Source organism: Chanodichthys erythropterus, chromosome 10, assembly GCF_024489055.1.
Source record: "Chanodichthys erythropterus isolate Z2021 chromosome 10, ASM2448905v1, whole genome shotgun sequence".
Classification (NCBI taxonomy): Eukaryota; Metazoa; Chordata; class Actinopteri; order Cypriniformes; family Xenocyprididae; genus Chanodichthys; species Chanodichthys erythropterus.
In genome coordinates this window covers 60,327,698-60,353,731 of record NC_090230.1, presented here as the reverse complement: position 1 = coordinate 60,353,731, position 26,034 = coordinate 60,327,698, and the positions used below count along the sequence as shown (strand labels likewise).

The following is a 26,034-nucleotide window of genomic DNA, read 5'->3' as shown; positions in this document are numbered from 1 at the left end:
AAAAGAGACAATACAAAACAGAAGTTGTGCTAAAAATTTGTTACTCAAGGATAGATCAGTAAACAGTTCGTGATCCAGCTTACAGCCTCCAGAGTGATACTGGATATGGCAGTAATAAAGGTAAGAGAACTTTATTACAGTTCATCAGAGTTGATTTACGGATATAAAGTTTACCAGTTCATTAAGCACCGCTCGAAAAGGCATAAGGTCTTTATATATTTGTTTACTGTTAGTTGTAACGAGTGTTTCTGTGTAATTCGCTATGTATGTTGATGATTGTAACGAAACGGGACTCAGGCAGGGATCCATTTGCGAGCTTTATTAAAAGTGAGCGTGGTCGTACAGGCAGGGTCAAACAGGAACAAATGGGAACAGCAAGGGACAGGCAGAATTGTGGTCAGAATACTGGCAGTGGATCAGGACAGGCAGATATCACTCACAGAACAGAATACCAGGCAAGGGTCAAAGGCAGGCAGCAACGAGACGATAACGGGTAACAGGCAGGAACGGGAACAGACAGGCAGACAGGATAATAATGCTCAGAATTGTAACACGGGTTAAACAAGACTTCGCAATGAGGTGGTGTGTGAGTGAGTCTTAGATAATAAGCTACTGCTGTATGTGGCAAATGATGATTGGTGTGGAGGGTGCATGTGACTGGCAGGGAGGATTATGGGAAGTGTAGTCCAGGAACTGACAGGAATCGTGACAATGATAATGCAAGGAAGGGAGAGTTTATGGATAATATTTTAATGCACACTTGCACTGTGTTTTATTAAGTTCTTACAGAGATTTTCTAGAGTGAAAACGGACGCTTCATCTTTTGTGTGAAGTACAATAAACATAAAACTCATCATTCAGACGGGGTCCGGTACAACAGGCTTGTACTAATATAGTGGAAGAAGACAATATAAGTTATAACCATAATTGAACTAAACTATACCTGTTCTATCTCCATGCAGCATGTATTTGCAGTTTCTGACATTTATAGTGCGTCCTGACTGACTCCTGACACCAGAGAATCCGCTCTGCCCTCTTAGGCCGAGTGCAGCAGATAATTTGCATTTAAAGGGCACACACTGAAATGCCGTGTTTTTGCTTAACCCCAATTTTAACATGCTATAAAAAAATATCTGTGGGGTATTTAGAGCTAAAACTTCACATACAAACTCTGGAGACATCTGAGACTTATTTTACATCTTGTAAAATGGGGCATAATAGGTCTCCTTTAAAGCTGGAGAAGCCAACAGGCTGAACAAACTGTCATTGGGATTGGCCTGAACCCTATAGGTTGAGGTGGAAAGAAGAATGATGTCTAAACTACTGCCTGTCATGGACAACTCATTCAAAATTATGAAAATGTTCCTCATGCAAAGCTGCCATCATGTAACTTCAGAAGTTTGATAAGACATTGGGCCCTATTTTAACGATCTAAGAGCATGGACTAAAGCGCACGGCACAAGTGCACTTTTGCTAGTTTAACAACTGGAAAAATGGTCGGCACACCTGGCACATGTTCTTAAAGGGTTGAACCTGTTCTCTTAATGAATAATGGGGTTGTTTTGGGTGTAACATGCAATAAACCAATAACAGTATCATCTCCCATTCCCTTTAAAAGCCAATGGCACAGTCTATTTCAGTTGCCTCAAAATATCAACGCGCCAACAATGCGCCTGAACACACCTCGTTGCACACCTCGTTTTCAGACCAGCACACCCATTGGTGCACAAATGTGCGCAAATGCATTTGCTATTTAAACAATGTGGCACAAGATGTGAAAATGATAACTGCATCAGGCTGAAACTAGAAAAAACACCTGTGTCATGCCTGGTACCGGATTGCGCAGGTGTATGATAGGGCCCTAAGCACAAAGCTCCTTGACTCATGCTTTATTGGACTCAAATGATGCATCATATATACCAGAGGTCTTCAGTCCTAATCCTGGGGACCCATTGTGCTGCAGAGTTTAGCTCAAACCCTAATCAAACACACATGAAGCAGCTAAGATATGTATGAAAACACACATGCAGGTGTGCTGAAGCAGGTTGGAAGTGAGCTTTGCAGGACAGTGGATCCCCAGGAGCAGGGTTGAAGACACCAGGGATTATCAAATTGTTCCTGGATCCTCCCCAGCACTGCAAATTTTTGATGTTTTCATTATTATTATTATTATTATTATTATTATTATTATTATTATTATTATTATTATTATTATGGGGTAAATTGTGGGGAGGTGCTGAGTAGGGCCATATATCCTGGTGACAAGTGTCAATCAATAGAGATAAATGTATCCATGCAGTGCAGGACCGCTTGAAGTTATTGACAAGTTAGAGCAATATTGTGCTTGAATGGTCAAATGCGCACATTTATGTGTCAAAATGACTGTCTTGTTGAGTATTCATGTAAACAGTTGATTGAGAGGAAAATTAAACATTTATGTCAGTGTGTTGGATCTGTGCAGTGTCTTAAAGTAACAACAGCCTAATAAACCTGCTGCTGTCGGTCAATAATAATAAATAAAAAAGTGAATAACATTTGTAGCATATTCATACTATGAAGTCTATGCAGTTTTTTTATTTGTGTTTTTTTGTTCTATCAGTCCTATTGCTTGTAATTTACTTCTTCTTACTTTATTACAGATTGTTTCCTTGTTTACTCCAATAGTTACTTAGGAACATTTTACTTACTTAAAAAAAATTGTTTGCTGTGGTATGAAAATTCGGGGGTTCATCTTACTTCAGTGTTGTGATTATGCATTTTTAGAGATGAAAGCTCATGTGAGGGGTGAAAGATTACATTAGAATGGCATTTTTCACTGGACTATTAGTCACAGTGGACAAACATCATACGATGCATGCTGGAGAGAGTGACACAGGAGAGAGTGTTGATTTCCCTTATACAGTCACTGCAGTCAGTGTCAGAACAGCAGTTAATCATGTAGATGTAGAATAAGTCAGTGCAGCCATTTCTCCTGGAGTTTTGTCCAGTGGCAGCAGCAGAATGTACAGCTGTAATTACAGTCTGAGTGAGCATGCAGGATGTATTTAAACTGCAGAAATAGAAACGCAAGTGCATTTTTATGACTTAATAAGAGCTTTGGCTTCACCAGACGTCACTGTTACCTCCGGTTTACCCTGATTTCAACACACCCTACTGGTTGCAGAATAATTGCTTAACAGCCACAGGGAGGAGCCCACCAGTATGTGTGTGTGTCTGTTTACTAAGTGGTTAAGAGTCAAAGACAGTGCGAGTTTCTGTATGAAGAGGGTTATTTGTGGGATGCTCATGCTCTGCTCCTGGTACAGGCTGTTTTCAAATTCTGTGAACCCATCTGCTCTGTTAATGGTTGAGATAAGCGTGACATGAGATAAGAGATGACATGTTGAGTTTAATAGATTCTGCTCTATAGGGACTGATAGAAGCTTCATTATGAGCACAAGACCATACGATAAAGACAAACAACACATAACAGCTGTTACATTCTTTGCATAGTTTTAATATTACTTATGCAAAGATTAACTTCTCTAATGACATTTTAGTAGTGAAACACATTTGTTGACCACTAAATCTCTTTGGAAGTCCGTCAATTCCGACGAGGATGATGCATTGCTATTGATAGGTCTTAGAATTAACATGTAGATGACTCTGTAGACCAAACTCTGAGGTGCAAACTGGTGGTAGTGTGGCTGAACAAGGCAGCATCATCCGCACTCTGGAGTTCAAACACTGACGATGTAGTGACTTTTGACTCAAGACGGTAATTAAACTGGATACTGTAACTCCTGGAGATGCCGTCAGTAATGCCAGAGATGCCAGAAAAAGATTGAAGATGACGGGGGCCAGTACACACCCTTGTTTGACACAAACAAGGACTTCAAAGGGCTCTGACTCAAGACCATCAGTGATAACTCTGGCCGACATTCCATCATGAAATTCATGCAAAAATGACACAAAAAGAGGAGGGAAACCAAATTTTCCCATCACATCCCAGAGCAGTTCTCTATTGACTGGTCAAAGGACTTTGTTGGGTCAGTGAATGCCAGGTACAGCTCCTTATGCTGCTCTCTACATTTTTCTTGCAATAATTTTGCATCAAAGATCATGTCTAAAGTGCCAGGATTGCGCCTCAAGTCACATTGAGATTCTGGAAGAATGACGTCTGCTACGTTTAAAAGAAGGCGGCTAAGCTTTACACAAACAAGTACTTTACCAGCAGTGGTGAGAAGTGAGATACCTCTGCTATTGCTGCAGTCACCTTTGTAACCCTTGTGTTTTTTATATCATAATGATGTTAGCATCCTTCCACTGCTGTGGTATTGTCCAAGCACTAATAATAAAGTGGTGCAAGCGATGCAGCAGACGAGGGCCTCCATGCTTAAGGATTTCTGTAGGAATGCCGTCGAGGCCGCAAGCAGTGTTATTTTTTATTCCATTCACAGCATCACATATCTTGTGAAAAGATGGACAGGCATCGAGTTTAGTTTAGCTGCGGTAGATTGTCAAGTAGGGAGCAGTCAACAGGGTTGACGCAGCTGATGAAGTAGGGCTGCATTCACCTCATTTTTAGCTTGAAACAGTTTGCAAATGGAGCCATTATTCTCATCGAACTAATCACAATGTCTCCATGTTGTATAGCCTAGAGTCTCAACAGACGCCTCAATGATGACCTTGCTGAATTTCGACCACGTCTTCGCTTACATTTTCAGACAAAGCTCGATCAGGCATAGATTGCAGCTTGGTGGAAATTGACCACTAAATACTGTACACATTAAGTGACCGTATACACTGTGTCAGTCTTCAGGACCACTACGTTGAGCTACTGTGAATGAAGTGTGTGTGTGTTGGCAGGTGTCAGGATCAGTGCCCGGTTGGCACATATGGCATTGGTTGCAGCCAGACGTGTGGCTGTGTGAACGGCGCCCATTGCTATCACGTGAGTGGAGCCTGTCTGTGTGAGCCGGGATACACGGGTGAAAGCTGCGAGGAGCGCATCTGTCCGGATGGTCTGTACGGCCTCAAGTGTGACAGGAAGTGCCCTTGTCATGCCAATAACACACGCAGGTAAGACAAACTCTGCAAATGTATTTTACCTTCTCATTGATTACATGGCACAGGTCTGAATGTTCGCTGACAGGAATCAGAAAGTTTGTTTTCCTACTGAAAAATCCAGCAGAAACCAGCATGAATTTCTTGTTGGTTCAGGCTGGTTTATGCTGCTAGTTGGTGGACCAGCAATGTATGCTGTTCTCAAGCAAAACTTTTAGCAGGATGCGAGTGAGAAAACATGTATTAGCTGCTCCAGAAATAAACTCTGAATACCGCTATAAACCAATCCACCATCTTGAACCCAAAAAAACAAACTAAACTAAACTTACCAGGGTTGCCACTGGGTAGCCAATAAAACAGCCACCGTGGTTGGTGTGTGTTGTTATTTTTTGAAGTGGTTGTGTGTTTAGAGAGAGAGAGAGAGACACACACAGTTGCTCATTGTTTAGATCAGACAGACATGCACAGCTGACAAACCGCATGTGTCACATGTGACGGCAGCTGCTTATGCTAACTGACAAAACGGCTCTTTACAGCTGCTCTGTCCACAGGTAATGGACAATATAGTCTCATTACATCTGACACTTCATAGTCATTAATACCAGCCTCTGTTGATTGATTTTACCAATGGTGGTCAGCTTACAAGAATGACAAATCAACATCATTTCAAATATAAAGAAATCAGTGGCTGTCAATGGAACAATATGATATAATATTAATTTAGACAATGTACTTAAACCACAGTATAAGTGTGCAGTCACTTCACTTCCATTACGTTTTAACTGGCTTAATAGCTAAATGTAAGTAATTAGATGACGTAATAAGTTTATTGATCTTCAGCATGTGCATTGTTTCAATGCATTAAACTAAACACACTACATTTTCTCTAGAGGCAAATCCAGTCATGATTGCGAGTCAAAATAATCCTGAGGATAATTATGATGGACTTTTACTTTACCGACATACTACAGTGTACTCAGAATACTGTGCTGTATTGCTTCACATTCACGCAGATGTCTGGTTAAAGCCTTGAGCCTTCAATTTTACCAGAACCCATGAGAGGAGTTTGCTGTACTGAAATGTAGGCCTACTCCTCATATTCTGTGACCTTGGTGTCATTACCTTTGTACGGTACCCTGCATAGGCCAAAATTAAATTAAAGGATTAGTTCACTTTAAAATTAAAATTACCCCATGATTTACTTACCCTCAAGCCATCCTAGGTGTATTTAAAATTCTTCTTTCAGACGAATACAATTGGAGTTATAAAGCAAAACTTACATGACACCATGACATGTACTATGCAACGTCCTATGTTATACGTTTCACAAGTTACGTTTTAGACGTAAGTAGAATACGTATGGCCATTTGGTCAGAAGCTAGTTAATTTACTTTAATAAGTGTTCAATTTGGATATTTTTCCTACACCAATTCATCGCTTCACTTCAGAAGGCCTTTATTAACCCCCTGGAGCTGTGTGGAGTATGCTTATAATGGATGGATGCACTTTTTTGTGCTTCAAACTTGTGACCTTCGTTTGCTCCCATTATCAAGCTTGGAAGCATCAGGGTGTTTATTAATATAACTCTATTCGTCTGAATGAAGAAAGCAATCAATAGAAAGAAATCAATAATTAAATCATGAAAATGTAAAATTAAAATAAATGAATCGACCTTCACAATTTATCAAAATGAAATTGAAATAAAAGTATAGCTAAGTGCGATTATAAAATCACAAAATGTTGCGATGTAGTTTGACACACTGTGTGTTTCAGAATGAAGTGAAGCACTGTGTTCATTTACCCGTGAGCAGCTCATGTTTTGGAGCAGCTTGGTTCACAGTTAATGCTGTGATATTTTACATATATAATTCTTTACAATAATCTTAATTTTTTAATTATTTTGTTTGTTTGTTTTTACTCTGTTCAATTTGATCTTATAAAGATCTTGTGAAAATATGATTCTAGTAAAGATTGAACCCAAATGTAAACATCCATAAAAAGCAACTATAACTTTAGTGGCAGCAGAGTGTGGCCTCTTTGTTTCAGCAATATGAGATGTTTTTATATGAGATTAAATGCTTATGTCGCAGTTCAAACTGCAATTGCAATCATAGACTATATATTTTTTACTAAATTGTCCAGCCCTATACTGTAAATAAATTATTTTAAAATAAAAATTGTCAATATAAAACACTTACTAGAGGGGTCATGTGACCATTAACCAACATAAGTGAACATGTGAATGTGCCGTTAAATTACTGAAATATTAACTTAAGGTCTCAGGAGGTAATTATTTGATGTCAAAAGGGTTAGGCTGACAAAACAGTTTGGGAATCATTGCACTAGGATAAGACCACAGACCCAAAACTACTATTTGGGGGACACAAATAGATGGTTGTTGATGTGTTGTTACTTGATGTGACATCTCTCTCTCAGCTGCCACCCCATGTCGGGTGAATGTTCATGCCTGTCAGGCTGGTCTGGGTTGTACTGTAACGAGACGTGCACTCCTGGTTTCTATGGGGAGGCGTGTCAGGAGGTCTGTCACTGTCAGAATGGAGCTGACTGCCACAGCGTGAGCGGGGAATGTGTCTGTGCACCAGGATATAAGGTACATCATCATAAACAGAATGTGTCTTCTGTGTGTGTGTATGTGTGTGCTGGAGTCAAACACTGATGTGTTATCATGATTACAGGGCTCAGATTGCTCCACAGCCTGCCCCACGGGCACATACGGCATCAACTGCACCTCTCTGTGCTCATGTAAGAACGGAGCCATTTGCTCACCCATCGATGGATCCTGTTCCTGTCAAGCAGGTAATTCTCTAAAGAGCTCGTCAACTCTGGCCTTGGATATTCACTGTCCTGCAGAGTTTAGCTTGAAAACTGATCAAACTCACCTGCAACTTTCTAGTAATTATGAAGACCTTATTAAGCTTGTTCAGTTGTGAAGTTGCTTATCTACCCTGACAAGGTGTGTTGACACACAGAGTCACAATCTCAGGAATGCAGGTGTATTTTATTTAACACTGCATCTTCACAGCAAAATGGTATGAGTTTCAGAGCTGAGAAAGAATTTCAAATGTAACATTGCTATATTCAGTGCACGCATAAAGCTTGCTGCAACGCACTGGCAAAAGTAATGATAATGAATGTGTTGAAAAAAACACCACAGAGACTGTCTGATCATTTTAATAATTTATTAATAGACTAGTGTTTTCTGAGTCAGTGTCGACTGCAATGATGAAGCCAACGACACTGACTTGTCATCTCTGCAGTATAGTGGACATGCCTGTAGAAAGAAATGCATGTTAAGTTACTAATTTAGATTCCACTCTACATGAAGACTTGGATATGCGCCTAGTAATAACACACATTTATAGAGCGCTCATGTGATTCACTCATTATTGGCCAGCTCCTGCGTCAGCATCACACACATGCGTCCTGGTGTTCAAATATATAGCGTCGGCCAATACTGAGCCAGCATTCGGGCGCAAACACAGAAGCGCTGCACTGCACTCACTACGTCAACAGCGTAGGACTGACAGGGAAGAGAAAAAACTGTTGTTATTTTTGTGCACAAAAATTATTCTCGTTGCTTCATAACATTAAAGGATTAGTTCACTTTAAAATGAAAATTACCCCAAGCTTTACTCACCCTCAAGCCATCCTAAGTGTATATGACTTTCTTCTTTCTGATGAACACAATTGGAGTTATATTAATCCTGATGCATCCAAGCTTTACAATGAATGGGACCAATGAGTATGAAGCTGAAGAAAGTGCATCCATTCATCATAAACATACTCCACACGGCTCCAGGGGTTAATAAAGGCCTTCTGAAGCGAAGCGATGTGTTTGTGTAAGAAAAATATCCATATTTAACAAGTTATGAATTAAAATATCTAGCTTACGCCAGACCGCCTTCCACATTCAACTTACGAAAAAAGCATAACTGACACGACATCAGTTACACTTTTATTGTATGCTGAATACGGAAGGCATAGGACGTAGCATAAGCTTTTTGAACTGCGAGAGGCACTACACTTTCTTCCTAAGTAGAATGCTGACCACTTTTACTCAAGTGGTATTGGAATTGGTGACCTGTAATTTGTCATTTTCATCTTAAGGTGTCTGTGCTTTTAATCAAGTATGGTTTTCAGGTACTGTTTACACCTCTGTCACTGGCATTTGTAGCATATATGACCGCATTTTCAAATGTATTCTTCAAAGAAACACTGTAAAAGTATTCATTACCTGTTTGAAAATGTCTCAAGTATAATGGTGTAAATTAAAAAAAATTACCACATTACTTTACTCATTACTTTCAGGTAATCTGATGGTGACTCTTTACTCCCAACACTGTCATGTTTCAGCTCAGACTGTAAATAGTTTATGTGTGCATTTCATTAATTTGTCTTAGAGTGTTTTTAGTGCTTTTCAATATCTTCGTCATTGTCGCTGTTGTTTTAGGGTGGCATGGGGTGGACTGCTCAATTAACTGCCCCAGTGGCACCTGGGGTCTGGGCTGTAACCTGACGTGTGTGTGCAGTAATGGAGGTGCTTGCGACGCTCTGGATGGGAGGTGCACGTGTACTCCAGGCTGGAGAGGAGACAGATGTGATCAACACTGTCAGGTCAGTTCATCTGTAACATCATAAACATTGCAATTAGAGCTTCATTCACAAATACAGTATCAGATGAAGTAGAGTTCATTTACACATGTTCAAAGCCTGTTAATCCTTTTGTGTTACCTTATATTCTGCAAAGAGTATTATATATTACCTCTAATTATTTGACATACTTTTGGCTTTCACTCACAAATGCATCACTTCTTCAATCTGATGAACAACACAAACCAATAATGATAATGTATAATGATAAATTGCAAATTTTATAGTGCATTCTCAAGTACAATTCATTTAAATGTTCATTGTCAAATTCATGTGCAAAATCAATATTTTTGTTGAAAGAAGTGTACCTTTATGGAATGATGGTGTGTGCAGGACGGGACATATGGTTTGGACTGTCGTGAGCGCTGTGACTGCAGTCATGCGGATGGGTGTCACCCCTCAACCGGACACTGCCGCTGTCTGGCCGGCTGGACAGGTAAACAAAACCTAAAGCTGAATGTCTGCTGCCATTTGAGATGAGAGTTTCAGGATAGCTTGTATTTTTTTTTTTTTTTTACATTTTCTTTTTAAAAGGTTACTGCTTTAAAAAGTCATTCCCACCTCTGGCCCAAAGTCCCAGGGGCCGGATTCACAAGAAAGAAGTTAGGAAAGTTCTTAAGATAAATTCTAAGAAGCTAATAAGAATGTTCCTAAATGCAATTCTTTACAATCACATCTTAATTTTTTAAGTTCATCTTAATTTTTTCTTATGAAGAAAATGACAGGCTTCAATGATTGAAAGGCTGAAGACTGATGAACAAGCAGAGTTGAATGCACATGAAAAATACACTCTCTCCCACACATTCCTCTGGGTTGTGGTCGACACTGGCAGCATACTGATGCTATCAGCAGCGTTTCCTCGGGGTTGCTGTACTAGAATGATCTCCAGCATTCTCCCATCGCCTAGCAACACACACTCATTCTCAAAAGAGCTTTTGTCCATGTTTTGGCATGACACTCTCCCACAGAGCTACTTCACCCACTGTGCACCATACTGACTGAGCTACGGACACACAGGAAGAGATGTGTTTAATAATTTGTCTTTGACAGCAGAGCTTGTTAAACACAGCCTGACGGTCAGTGGGTTAAAGCCCGTTCACACCAAGAAAGATAACTACAACAATAACTATATTACCATCCACCCCAATGCACAATAACGTTATGTTTATTATAAGCACGCCCTGCAGTTATTTTGTCTGCTGTTTTAAATTCTTGAGTTCTTTAATGCAGGATGGATTCTGATTGGCTATTAATGTTTTTATCATTCATTAGGAAAAATTCAATTAAGTCATTCCAACAATATTATTCCTCTGTGTCATTATCATTATAGTTGTGATGTGGACTTCTCTACTTTCATAAATTAGAAATGATTATTAAAACTTTATAGTTGTCATCCTTGGTGTGAACGGGCCTTTAGACTGAAGTCATGTGACACTTCACAAACACTTCACAAACACGCAATGCTAGCTACACTGGTGACCAAAGAAAACCAAAATGGTGCAGTGACACTAAATGTTAAATAAAATATAAGCAGTAGTCATTGAGCCATGCCAGCGACAGCTTTTCTGGCATGCCTCCACCATCTCATCTCTTCCTCTATTCCAAGCTCCCTCTTTCTATCCAATCCCATAGTCTGGGAGCTTAATTTGCTCAGCGCTTGAGACCAGGGGTCTGTACCATGATGGTAGTTGAACAAACTCAGGGTTGTAGGATTAGTTTCGAGTTGACAAAACCAAACCACTCCAGTCCGGCTTTGTTGGTACCATGATGCTTATCATCAACTTTCTCTGTCAACTCAGGCTTTGATCCTGAGTTTGTGGAGCATGTGCACATGAATTTGTGACATCAGTGGTGAACAGCCAATCACATGCCTTGCAACAGAGAGAAACTATGATTAACTTCTCGTGAGAGAGCCAGCGTGATTCAAAACTCTTTTGCTGAATATTAAGAGTTTGAAGAAAATGAATGTAAACTAATTTACACTGACGAAAATAAAAGAAATGATCTTGCTCTATCAGTGCAAGTGAAACTTGTGAAGTTAGTTTATTTAGTTGATAATATATAGCGATAGAGACTCAAACATGTAAAGTCACGTGTAGTCATACTTAAAGTTTATTTACAGCTTATTTATATTACATATGATCTTTATATTATTAATATTCATTGAAACTAAATAATTAATAACTGTTAAACTAAAATCACTTGTGTTATGGATTAATAATAATATATATCATTGAATTATTATATAAATCATATATAAATCATAAAATAATTCTAAGTAATTCTCATTAAAGCCAGAGAATTTCATTGTTAATTTTTTTTTTTTACTATATAGTGACCTTTAATTTGGAGGACGAGAAACTGGGGGACTGACTTTATTGTGTGTCAGTTCACTTATCTTACATCCGATTGGCCCAGATTCGGTTTGAGATCTCTGAACCAGAACATAACCTGCCCCGGAGCAGGTTAGCCATGGAGTGTAAGTTACTATGGTGAACATCGCTAAAAGCCAAGTCACTTTCATGGTACCTAAAACCCAGGATTGGTGCAATCTAATCTGAAACTCCAAACTAATCCAGCTTCATGGTACAGGCCCCATGACAGCAAGCCAAATTTTTTAGTATCTTTTTTTTTTATTAAGACTGGATGGGCAGGTGAACTTGTGAACATCTAATAGTTCTTAGTACAAAATCATATAGGACATAATCCTTGAATGCTGTAAGGAGTGAAGTTTTCTGAATCAGTATATCAAAGAGATGGTCATCTGTGATTCTAACGTCCATGTGTGACATGTGTGTGAATGTCCATATGATTATGAACATATGTCAGTGTTTTGTGGGAATATCTAGTCAGCATGTGTGTGTGTGTTTTTCACAGGCATTCACTGTGACAGCATGTGTGCTGAGGGCCGCTGGGGGCCGAACTGCTCCCTGTCCTGTAACTGTAAGAATGGAGCGTCGTGCTCACCCGACGAGGGCGCGTGCGAGTGTGCGCCTGGATTCAGAGGAACCACCTGTCAGCGCAGTGAGTACTCAAACACACCACGTGTGTCTGTTTCATGTGTCTGTCCCTTGACAACATGTCGGTTTTCTCATCTGCTTTGTTCTCCTGATGTTTCCCCGTCACCCTCCCAGTCTGTTCTCCGGGTTTCTTTGGCCACCGCTGTAGCCAGGCGTGTCCACATTGTGTCCACAGCAGTGGCCCCTGTCACCATGTGACCGGCCAGTGTGACTGTCAGCCTGGTTTTAAAGGGGCGCTCTGCAACGAAGGCAAGAAAAGCCTCTCTCATTCACTACTACAGTACAGCAGTCCTCTAATAATTTGGGAAGTGTGTCTTCTGCAACGGCATTTATTCTTTCAGTTATTTTTGTTTTCCATTCCCATTTTCCAGTATCTGTATGTCTAGTTCTCTCACTAAGCCGTGGTATTGGTGTCCTGGTCTGTCTGTTTATCTGTCTGCAGTGTGTCCCAGTGGCAGGTTTGGCAAGAACTGTGCGTGGAGCTGCACCTGCACTAATAACGGCACATGTAAACCCTTTGACGGTTCATGTCAGTGTTACCCCGGCTGGATCGGCAGTGACTGCTCACAGCGTCAGTATTCTGTATTATCTCACTCAATGCTCTTTCAAATGTGATCAACTTATAAATGCTCTATCAGAAGTTTATGTCAGGCTCAATGTAGAATTTAGAGTCACTTCTTTAAGGTCGTGACACGCCAAAGAACTAGTGGCAACGAAAGCCAACTGTGTTGTCGCCTCGTGTTGAGTGCGTCTGAGCTAAAAATTTGCGCTTAAACACACTGTAAAGACTTAGAGCCAATGGCCAACTAGCACATACGGTCAGCGTCTGCTTGAGAGAAAATAACTCTCAATACCAGCAGGTGGCAATAATTCTATGTTCATCATTCAAAATGGGAAACCGGCACTATGACTGCTGATATACAACCTGGAACAATGCAAAAACTGAGCTGTCAGATGTTCAACGACAGCCCGATGTAGGCCGATGACCGACCGTCAGCTTGGTGTGTCTCACCCTTTATAGTTTTTGCTGTGTTCTCAGGAAATCTTCCAAAATACTGACCGACTAAACGTGGTTCTTCAGAGTTCAGCATAGTGATGCTGGTATGTGATGTGAGTGCTGGGCTATTTGATTCGCATCATTTTCAACAACTTTAGCTCAACTGATCAGGTTACAATACAATTTCTTTAAGTCACCTGATGATCAGAAATCTAATGTCGGCCTTTAATAAAAGGTGGTGTCTGAGGAGATTGTGGTTGTCTAGGCACTTTCTGTCATGTCAATAATAATAATAATAATAATAATACATTGTATTTGTATTGCGCCTTTCTTACTCTCAAGGCGCTAAGCGCACTTAACCACAGTTCTGCAGATGTCAGGCTTGAATCTCGGAGTCAGGTGGGTTTGGTAGGAAAGCCTGATGTCTGGATTGTTTTCCCTCTTCAAACAACTTAATTTGGGATTTGTAGCAGCTGTTGGATCTCCAACACTGATCTGATACATAGCTGATGTAGCTCTTTAATTTGCTTAGCTGATGTAGCTGAACATTTAACTCTCATCTCCTGTAGGTGGATCATCCATATAAAGACTGCTCAGTGACACTAGACACCAAGTTGCCCAATTTATCACTCAGGAGCATCAGAAACAAAAAAGGTTTTAAATGGGACTCTTTATGTCTTCTGTGCTTTGACCTCATTGAGGGTCTGTGGTCTCTTGCGCCCCCTGCTGATCATAAAGAGGAGCATTAATGAAATACACATGATCTGCTGATGTTACTGTATATACACACTACTGGTCAAAGGTTTAGACCAGGGATGGACAACTCTGGTCCTGGAGGGCCAGTGTCCTGCAGAGTTTATCTCCATCCCTGATTAAAAACTCACTTGCCTATAACTTTCTACTAATCCTAAAGACCTTGATTAGCTGGTTCAGGTGTGTTTGATTAGGGTTGGAGCTAAACTCTGCTGGATACTGGCCCTCCAGGACCGGAGTTGTCCATCCCTGGTTTAGACCATTTAAGATTTTTTAAATGTTCACCAAGGATACATTTATTTGATCAAAATACAGTGACTGTTTTCTATTTTAATGTATTTTAAAATGTAATTTGTTCTTGTGAATGAATTTTTAGCATCAAGTCTTCAGCATCACATGATGCTTCAGAGGTCATTCTAATATGCTGATTTACTGCTCATTTATAATCAATTATTAATGGTGCTCTATTATTAATTACTCTGAAAACAGCTGCTTACCATTTTTGTGGAAACCCTGATAAAAAAAATTCAGGATTCGTTGACAAGAAGTCAAGTCAAGTCAATTTATTTATATAGCGCTTTTTACAATTGGTAATTGTTTCAAAGCAGCTTTACATATTAGAAGGAAAAAAAAGAGAAGTGGTTAAAAATAAGCTGTACAAGCAAGCGTGGTAATGTGTAACATATATAAGATGATGCTACATTAAGCCAATGTTGGCTGACTCCCAAGGGTGGAAAAACCCCCCTAGGAGAAAAACCCAGCGTGCTAACACTGGGAAAAAAGTCCTAGGAGGGAAAAAATATAAGAAGATATATATAATATATGTAAATGGATATGGACATCAAAATCTGAATTATACATTTTTTATTATTGAGATTAAAAATAGATTATATATAAATATATGTAAGCGGATACGGGGATTAAAAATCTGAATTATAGATGCAGCCAGAACTGGATCTGTAGGCCCATTGTCTCCTGGGCTACGTTGTAGTCAGGTCCAGACACAGGTTCTCCATCTGATCTGGATACGGCCTGGATCCAGCACCCGGCAAACCTCAGGATAAGCAGAGAGACTGATATTAGCGTAGATGCCATTCTTATTCTGATGTACAGGTATATCTAGAGTTATAGGAAATGTTCTCTGTTCCGGCCGACCTAATTATTGCAGCGTAACAATCCTTTAACGGATTTGAAAAATGTTAATGTATTGATAATGTTATGTGTATGCAAGAGCAAAGAGATGTGTTTTTAGTCTAGATTTAAACTGACAGAGTGTGTCTGCTTCCCGAACAATGCTAGGAAGATTGAGTTTAGGTGCTAAATAGGAAAGGGATCTGCCGCCTTCAGTTGATTTTGATATTCTGGGCATTATCAACTGGCCTGAATTCTGAGATCGCAATAGACGTGAAGGACTATAATGCATTAAGAGCTCACTTAGGTACTGGGGAGCTAAACCATTTAGAGCTTTATAAGTAAGTAGCAAGATTTTAAAATCTATACGATGTTTAATAGGGAGCCAATGTAATGTTGACAGATCTGGGCTAATATGGTCATACTTTCTGGTTCTAGTAAGAACTCTAGCTGCCGCATTTTGGACCAACTGTAGTCTGTTTAAAAGCCGAGCAGAACAACCACCCAGTAGAGCGTTACAGTAATCTAGTCTTGAGGTCATGAATGCATGAACCAACTGTTCCGCATTTGTCATTGAGAGCATGTGTCGTAATTTAGATATGTTTTTTAGATGGAAGAAGGCGGTTTTACAGATACTAGAAACATGACTTTCAAATGAAAGATTGGTATCAAAGAGCACACCCAGGTTCCTAACTGAGGACGAAGATTTAATGGAGCACCCATCAAGTGTTAGAGAGTATTCAAGGTTTTTTCGTGAGGAAGTTTTTGGTCCAAAGATTAGGATATCAGTTTTTTCTGAATTTAATAATAAGAAATTTCTTGTCATCCAGTTTTTAATGTCAGCTATGCATTCTGTTAGTTTTGTGAATTTGTAGGTTTCGTCAGGGTCAAGCGGCAACCTCCCCCTTTCTCTCGTGAAGCCAATACGGAAGTAACTTAAACTGCGATTCATCCAAAAGAGAGCAGAATCTCATAGAGTCCATGTTAAATTGGCCAAGTTTATAGCAGAAAAAAAACGTTTACAAGTTGGTTCAAATTGTGGTTTTGGTCTATACTGCTATTTTTGCCCTTCATGACAACTCTGAGGGGGGTGAATTTTTTTATAACTTATCCGTTTAAATTATATTAAGCCTTAAAGTTCTGCATAATTAAGGGCGTGGTCACTTGAGTGACAGGTAGAGTGCGCTGCTGTCTGTGAGCCGTCATGTTACCTCAGCTGCCGCTGAATTTGGCATCTCAGCCGTTTTTGTGCTTTTTTTCTCGATTATTTTATACAATTATAAAATATGGCTTGCTGCATAATATTCGAGATGTGTGTCGTAGATGTGCATGCATGCGGAAGAGACACAGAACACACGTTGTTGGATCGTGGCATTGGCTGAAAGTTTTGGTTGTGAGATTTACAACAATGACAATACCAGGAGGATATACAACTCTTGACAGCACTGCTTGGATATTATAACTAAAACTGCTGCACTATTTTGAAAAAAATATACTTTGGACCAGTGGCGTAGCCAGAATTTTATTTTTTCTAAAAATGAGGGGGCCGCTATATATATATATATATATATATATATATATAATATGTATATAAATATATGAGACACTAATAATGACTACAATGACACTAATAATTCTTAATTTCTAAAAGAAATGCAAAATCAATCGGTAGTTATTAATAGAATAAGGAGACACAAACCTTACATTAAATCGCGCTTGGTCCCATTTATTTTTGATCACAGTGCATACTATATATACAAACTTTTACTCTCAAAGTGCGCACATTTGTAGAAATACACGTTTACCTCAGATTTCATTAGATATAATTTATAGAACATGTACGCAGAGTTTCATAATACCGAGGTCATAAAATGTTGTTTCCTAGGGGGGTACGGGGCGGGGGCATGCTCCCCCGAGAAAATTTTGATTTGTATATATGTGCATTTTTAAGACATTAAGACCAACAAATTGGTTAACAATAGCTTCAAAACCACGTCAACAAATACATGCATGCATGCACAGTTTTGAGGCAGCTTTAATCGCATGTTTGGCAATTTCATTTTCAAACGACGTTCATTGCTCGTAGTTTCTATTGCGCTTTATTTTAGCAATAATAAAGTAATTATGCAGCGCGCGCCGGCGCATTTGCGCATGCAATTCTTGAGTGCACGCCACGAGCACTGTATAATGACTGATTGGACAGTCGTATTATTTTTTTCTGAGTTTTACCGACATAGCCTGACAACATCTCATACACTGTTGTTCAACTGAAGCTCCCTCGTCATCTTTTCCGCGCTCGTTTGACTTGCGCCTGGCGCTGAGGCGAAGTCGGAATGCGCCTCTGAAAAGTGTCCCGTTTGTTGTGTCGTAACGAGACAGTTCTATATAAACGCAGCGTTTTACTTGGCAATGTTTTAAAAAAAATGATTTTTATTTTTGGTATTTTATATGCACCCGGGAGGGATATATATATTTTTTTATCCCCACCAGGGACAAAAATAATTCAGCAGAGGCAGGGATACATAGACCAGACCATAAACCATTTTGATTACACTCATGCTGATATTGTACTATTTGATGATCAGTAGTGGTTCGCTAAATATAATAATTCAATAAGCATTTAGGCTACAATAAGCACTTAACTTTTAATATATAACCTTAAAAATATATATTAAATAAATAATACAAATATCTAGATAGCTGGCTGACTAAAGTAGGCTAAGTTTGAAAATGATATAATTTGTACATGGAGTTATTATAAAAATATACTTAATTTCTTTACAATTTATAGGTGTTGTTTTAACAGTCAGTTATGTAAGTTTGATGGTTAATAGGTTCTAGCAACATTAAATCCAGGAGAAAAGACAATTCTAAAGAAAAAGCATGTTTGATTTACATATAACAAAGATTGAGCGCGCATAGCCGCGCACGCAATATCTGCGCGAGAGCGAAACGCCTCAAATTAACTATAATGACGAGAAGAAAGCTGTGTGCACTGCAGTAAGAGGTTCTTGATTCTCTAACGATTTTTTTATTGGTTAAAACGAATGTAGAGTTAGAAGCCCAAGCACCCACCGGATTTCACTGCATTGAGATGCGCGTCCTGGAAGCCTCGGGCGCCGCTTCACATTGTCACTCACCGCATAATAACGAACATTCACACGCAAAGATAATAACAGCAAAAGCTACGCGCAACACGTGAAATAATCTAACCAATAAGTCTAAAAACAGATGTTGCATTTTACCGCGCAGCATATGCATCAGTGTAACAAATCAACATAAAAAATAAAAAAAATCGCTCAGAAATCTGGGGGGGGCCTGCATAATAATGAGCTACGCCACTGCTTTGGACACAGGCTCATTTGTATACGATCGCTGCTCAAAAATTTTCTTTTCCTTAAAATTTCCTTTAAAATTTTCTGATGTTAAAACTTATCTTTATTAATAATTTAGATAGTATCTAGATAGATAGCTCCTTTGCTTGCTAACGTGGTCATGTCGAGCTAGGCGGGCGTGGTTTCAGCAACCAATCATATCAGCTCAAACCACCTCCCCGCCTCTGCCCATTTTCAGTTATCCGGGAGTGACGTGCGGTGACGCACAGCTAAGATGGCCGCGGCCTCATTTTCGCTTCAAAACTGCTGTTCAGAACTCTATGGGTGACGTCACGGACGCTACGTCCATATTTTTTTACAGTCTATGGTCAGGGCGCGAGGAAATATAGAGCTGAGTATCGTCAGCGTAGCAGTGAAAACTAACACCATGCTTCCTAATTATCTCTCCTAAGGGCAGCATGTACAGAGTGAAAAGCAACGGTCCTAGTACTGAGCCTTGTGGTACTCCATATTGAACTTGTGATCGATACGACATCTTTTCATTAACTACTACAGACTGATAACGGTCAGATAAGTACGATTTGAATCATGCCATCCTCACAGATTCCATTTCTTTCTAAAAAGGAGCACAGTTGTGTTGAAACTGCCTTTTCTAGTATCTTTGACAGAAAAGGTAGATTCGAGATTGGCCTGTAATTTACTAAATCTCTCGGATCTAGTTGAGGTTTTTTAATAAGAGGTTTAATAATAGCCTGCTTAATAGTTTTTGGCACGTATCCTAGTGTTAAGGATGAATTAATTATATCAAGAAGTGGACCTACGACCTCTGGAAGCATTTCTTTCAGTAGTTTAGTCGGCATTGGGTCTAACATACATGTTGTTGATTTTGATGATTTGATAAGTTTAGATAATTCTTCCTCTCCTATAGCGGTGAATGATTATAGTTTTACCTCAGGGACACTACAGTGCACTGTCTGAAGCGAAACTGTAGACATGCAAGTTTTTAATTTTCTCTCTAATATTGTAAATCTTGCAAGTAAAGAAGTTCATAAAGTCATTACTGCTGTGCTCTTTGGAAACGTCAGCAGTTGAATCTCTGTTTCTAGTTAATTTAGCCACTGTGTCAAATAAATACCTAGGATTATGTTTGTTTTCTATTAAGAGATTTGAAAAATAAGTAGATCTAGCATTTCTTATAGCCATTCTGTACTCAATCATTTTTTCTTTCCACGAAAGGCGTAAAACTTCTAGTTTTGTTTTCTTCCAACTACGTTCGGCTTTTCTCACAGCTCGTTTTAGAGCCCGAGTGTGCTCATCATACCACAGCGTTGGATTAGTTTCCTTAATCTTCTTTAGACGTAAAGGAGCAACTGCATCTAATGTGCTGGAAAAGAGAGAGCCAATAGTTTCTGTTGCAGCATCGAGTTCTTCTAAGTTGTCAGGTATACTAAGGCTGATCGGGGAGATTATTTATAAAGCAATCTTTAGTGGTAGAAGTGATGGTTCTACCATATTTATGGCTGGGTGGTGGTTTTGTAGCCTTGGCTAACTGTAGTATACACGATACTAAATAATGATCTGATATATCATCGATCTGCTGTAGAATTTCAACAGCATCAATATCAATTCCATGCGACAGTATTAGATCTAGGGTATGATTACGACAATGAATGGGTCCTGACACGTGTTGTCTAAGTCCAATAGAGTTTAAAATGTCTGCAAATGCCAATCCAAATGCATCTTTATTATTATCTACATGGATATTAAAATCACCAACAACAAGGACTTTATCTGCAGCCAGTACTAACTCTGATAGAAAATCAGCAAATTCTTTGATAAAGTCAGTATGGTGCCCTGGTGGCCTGTATACAGTAGCCAGCACAAATGTCAACTTACATAATGTTACATAAAGCACCATCACTTCAAAGGAATTATATTTGAAATTCTTTTGAATGATTCTGAATATATTACTATAAATTACAGCAACACCTCCCCCTTTGCCTTTCTGTCGAGGATTGTGTCGATAATCATAACCTTGAGGACTAGACTCATTTAAAGTAATGTAATCGTCCGGTTTTAGCAAGGTTTCTGTCAAACACAGCACATCTAGATTATTGTCTGTGATAATATCGTTTACAATAAGTGCTTTTGAAGAAAGTGATCTAATATTTAACAACCCAAGCTTTATCATTTGTTTATCATTATTATCTCTATTTTTTATTTGTTGAACATCAATTAAATTTTTACTATTAAATGGGTTTGGAAGTTTTTTGTTTTCATTAATTCGGGATAAAGACACAGTCTCTATGTGATAATATCTATGTGCGAGAGTTTCTATGTGTTGGGAATTATCTGACTTCTGTAACGTGAGGCAGCTAGCAGACAGTCGGTTTAGCCAGTCTGTCTGCTTCCTGTCCTGAGCCCCAGTTTGTCATGTTTTAGTTATAAGACTATGTGCCATATTACTAGAGAGAAGAGCAGCACCATCCTGGGACGGATGAATACCATCTCTTTTCAACAGGTCAGGTCTGCCCCAAAAGCTTTTCCAATTGTCTATGAAACCTATATTATTCTGTGGACACCACTTAGACAGCCAGCCATTGGGTGATGATAATCTGCTAACTATCTCATCACTCCGACGAACAGGAAGAGGGCCAGAACAAATTACTTCTCCTGACATTGTACTTGCGAGTTCACACACCTCTTTAATGTTAATTTTAGTGATCTCTGACGGGCGAAGTCGAACATCATTTGTGCCGACGTGAATAATAATTTTAGAGTATTTACGATTAGCATTAGCCAGCACTTTTAAATTTGTTTTGATGTCAGGTGCTCTGGCTCCCGGCAAACATGTCTATGGTGGCTGGTGTCACTATTTTCACGTTCCGTGTAATAGAATCGCCAATGACTAGGGCACTTTCAACAAGATTCTCAGTGGGTGCGTCACTGAGTGGGGAGAACCTGTTTGATGTTCTTACTGGAACGGAAGAGTGGTGTTTTCCACGGCTAGGTCGCCTCACCGTTACCCAAGTGCCCTGCTGCGCGGGCTCAACAGCCGGAACCGAACAATGTACAGAGTTCACTAAGCTAGTAGCATCCAAAACAGTATCTGAGGCCCCTACGTTCCTACTATCCTCGATTAAAGTTTGGATGAGTGTCTCTAATTCTGAGATTCTCTCTGTCAGCCTGACTATTTCCTTACATTTATGACATGTAAATCACTCGTCGCTGACAGAGAGAGCTACACTAAACATGTTACAGACTGTGCAAAAGATGACTGAGGGAGAGGATGACATGACTCACCGTGTTTGTAGACTGATCCGATCCGAGTTACCACAGCTGTTTGATGAACGCGTTAAAAAAGGAGCGCGCGAGACTGATAACAAGTTAACCAGCGAGATCCAACTGCGTTACAGCGATTTAGATTCAAAGATTACAAGCTAGCGACGTCAGATTAATGTGGTAGGCAATAGGCTTGTTTGAGATGAGCAAATTCTGCGCAGAACCGATCACCGGTGATCACCGCGAGATGCATGCCAGTTAGAAATGTGTCCGAGGGTGGTCCGCCTTGCTCTGATGTCATGCTGACGTGTGTCAAAAACCTCTCACGAGGGCGAGGCGGCCTCATCGGATTCTGCAGTCGAGCGCAGTTGCTCTCCACCGACTGCGCTGACCAAAAGCACGATGGGAAACGACTTGCTGACGACACAGCTTAAAGCTTATTGGTTTAAACAACCGTGATGTATAGATCTCTTTTAAAAAATTTTGATTTTAAAACACTAATGCCAGGATTTTACGCGTATAAATTATGTGTGAATATTCCAAAAGTCTCTGACAGTGTGATCTCTCTATGGGTTATGTGATTATCATATTTATAAAAATATATAAAAACATGTCTGTAATTAAAATAAAAATGATTGGTACACCCATCCTTCGAATGGAAATAAATAACAAGTACTTTGGGTGTATTGTTCATTATGTTTATTTTCATATAAAAGTAACAAAACGTAAATTACTTCCAGTTTAACAGCAACACAGCGCACAAGTGTGAATCCCGCGATATCCGCCTTTGATCTCGCAGGTGTGTGATGCACTACGAGAACGGAAAATTGTCCGTCTTGCCTGCACTTTTTTCCACTCCTCCCCTCACTGCAGCCGCCTACTCTCGGCTGAACTTCAGGCGAGGCTAGGCGCATCTCAAACATATGGGAAGCCAAACACACCAAAAGTGGTACGAGGCAGCGGGGTGTTACAAAGCTCGCGCGGCGCTGACATGTCATCTGCGCGGATCAATGGACCGAGCCGACCGACTCGTCAGCGCAGCGCGGACGTGTTTTCTAGCGCCACCCAATGGGCAGCGCGGCGCGAGCTAATCTCATCCAATAGTATCCAGCTGCAGACCCGCAGCACCAGTTTCAGAACCGCAGTTTCATGATGTCTACAGTATTTAACAACAATACTTTTAAATAAAGTCATTTTTTCTGTTCATATAGGCCTAATATGCATAAGATATCATGATGTACAAAGAGGAGTTTTAATTACCAAGTTAATCGATAATGCAAACTATGTTTTGTTGTTTGAAGGCATGAACTAATTTGTATAAACTGTGAACAAATACTTTTAACCATATAATTTTGAAAATATATTAATAAATGTGTAACCATATAGTAAAATGTCTCCCTTGACTGTATGTGATATTATTTCCTTATGTTCATGTTGTGAACTTCTGACAAATAGTTTAAAGACACAGAGGCATTAAAGGGCATTTAATGTCAAGATATAAGCCTAAATGTATTTAATCATTCCAAATCCTTGAACAAGTGAAACATGCATTTAAGCCAATGAGACATCAGAAGGTGTATATGGTGAGTGTATGATATTTCTGTCATGATGTGGTGAACGAATTTATATTTATATATTTATATTACTAAGTATTTGTATTACTAAGTGTCTGCTAGGCTATTGAATCATTTACATTTTATCATTAAAGATTTTTTTGCATTTGTCAAAGATATGTATCGTGTTAATATTAAATAAATATTAATAAAACTTATTCATTTTGTTTTCAGGGATGAAAAGACAGGGTTTTCTGCAGAAATGCCATGATATGGGCTTATAATCTTTAAGTGTTTTAAGATGATTTATTTGTTTTTTGCTTGTTTTTATTTTATTTTATGAGCAGTTTAAATATGTTTTAATCCTATTATTTTAGACATTTTTTATATCCTATTTGTTTTCAACACGTTTTACTTGTTCAAGGCTTTTTTTTAAATGGTTATTTTTTATTTGACATTAAATAGCCTACGTTACATAATGTAAGTATTATGTGTAACAATTTGAACATGAAGGAAATAATGCGATCAAATATACAGTCAAATGTTACACATGTATTAATATGTTTGAATTAATAAAAAAAAAAAATAAATAAATCTTCTCAAACTCTGTGTCATTGTATTAGCCTATTTAAAACGTGGAGAAAATAATTAAAAAATAAAAACGGCGTAGTTGTAGCCTATTCTTGCAGTAGCCTATACACGACTGTGTTTGTATCCATTCATTGACATTAAGCATATAGGCTTATTTAACATTTTGCTCTTTGTACATCATGATATATTATGCATATTAGGCCTATATGAACAGAAAAAAATGACTTTATTTAAAAGTATTGTTGTTAAATACTGTAGACATCATGAAACTGCGGTTCTGAAACTGGTGCTGCGGGTCTGCAGCTGGATACTATTGGATGAGACTAGGCTTGTTTGAGATGAGCAAATTCTGCGCAGAACCGATCACCGGTGATCACCGCGAGATGCATGCCGGTTAGAAATGTGTCCGAGGGTGGTCCGCCTTGCTCTGATGTCATGCTGACGTGTGTCAAAAATCTCTCGCGAGGGCGAGGCGGACGTGTCGGATTCTGCAGTCGAGCGCAGTTGCTCTCCACCGACTGCGCTGACCAAAAGCACGATGGGAAACGACTTGATGACGACACAGCTTAAAGCTTATTGGTTTAAACAACCGTGATGTATTGATCTCTTTTAAAATGTTTGATTTTGAAACACTAATACCATGATTTTATGCGTATACATTATGTGTGAATATTCCAAAAGTCTCTGACAGTGCGATCTCTCTGGGGGTTATGTGATTGTTATATTTATAAAAATATATAAAAACATGTCTGTAATTAAAATAAAAATGATTGATACACACATCCTTCGAATGGAAATAAATATCAAGTACTTTGGGTGTCTTGTTCATTATGTTTATTTTCATATAAAAGCAACAGAATGTAAATTACATCCAGTTTATCAGCAACACAGCGCACAAGTGTGAATCCCGCGATATCCGCCTTAATCTCGCAGGTGTCTGATGCACTACGAGAAAGGAGAATTGTCCGTCTTGCCTGCACTTTTTTCACTCCTCCCCTCACTGCAGCCGCCTACTCTCGGCTGAACTTCAGGCGAGGCCAGGCGCATCTCAAACAAGCCTATTAGCTCGCGCCGCGCTGCCCATTGGGTGGCGCTAGAAAACACGTCCGCGCTGCGCTGACGAGTTGGTCGCGCGGCTCGGTCCATTGATCCGCGCAGATATCAGGCTTGTTCGACTTGATGCAGCGCCGCACAGACCGATCGGCGGCTGACTTAAAGCAGTGCATGCCGGTTAGAAATTTTGTCCGACTTGAGACAGCGCCGACGCCATGTGACTGTGACGTATGGCTTCAAAGTACCGCGAGAGCGATTCGAGATCAGCCGCCTGAGGCAGCCAGCGCAGTTTCTCAAGAGGAGCTGCACGAGCGCTGATGACGACACAGCTGTTTCATGATTGGCCGGATTCACCGCATGACAACGATCACGTGTGTTTCGTGTTTATTGTCACGTCTTCAGCTCCACTAATGCTCAAAAATCTGTTTTTATAACAGTTAAAGCTCTTTTCATGTAGTCGCGATGTTGTATTGTGTCATGTTTATCAAAATAAAACGGATAAAAAACAAAGACCCCACTACATTGTTATTTAAATAACATATGCTTATGTTGAACTTATTCTTGTAAAAACAGACGCTGTAAGCAGTACATAAAGTTTTGAA

The 26,034-nt window shown here is 39.4% G+C and overlaps 1 protein-coding gene across 2 annotated transcripts in view; it reads left to right on the top strand.

Moving 5' to 3' along the window:
* The window catches only part of megf10 (multiple EGF-like-domains 10), a 143,730-nt gene that overhangs the window by 83,020 nt on the left and 34,676 nt on the right, over positions 1 to 26,034 (top strand). For both annotated transcript variants that reach the window (XM_067398455.1, XM_067398456.1), the window contains exons 9-16: positions 4,849 to 5,061; positions 7,483 to 7,657; positions 7,743 to 7,863; positions 9,518 to 9,681; positions 10,051 to 10,153; positions 12,595 to 12,741; positions 12,852 to 12,986; positions 13,180 to 13,308. In XM_067398455.1, coding sequence (XP_067254556.1) covers positions 4,849 to 5,061; positions 7,483 to 7,657; positions 7,743 to 7,863; positions 9,518 to 9,681; positions 10,051 to 10,153; positions 12,595 to 12,741; positions 12,852 to 12,986; positions 13,180 to 13,308 — 1,187 coding nt within the window. The remainder of the gene's footprint in view (positions 1 to 4,848; positions 5,062 to 7,482; positions 7,658 to 7,742; positions 7,864 to 9,517; positions 9,682 to 10,050; positions 10,154 to 12,594; positions 12,742 to 12,851; positions 12,987 to 13,179; positions 13,309 to 26,034) is intronic.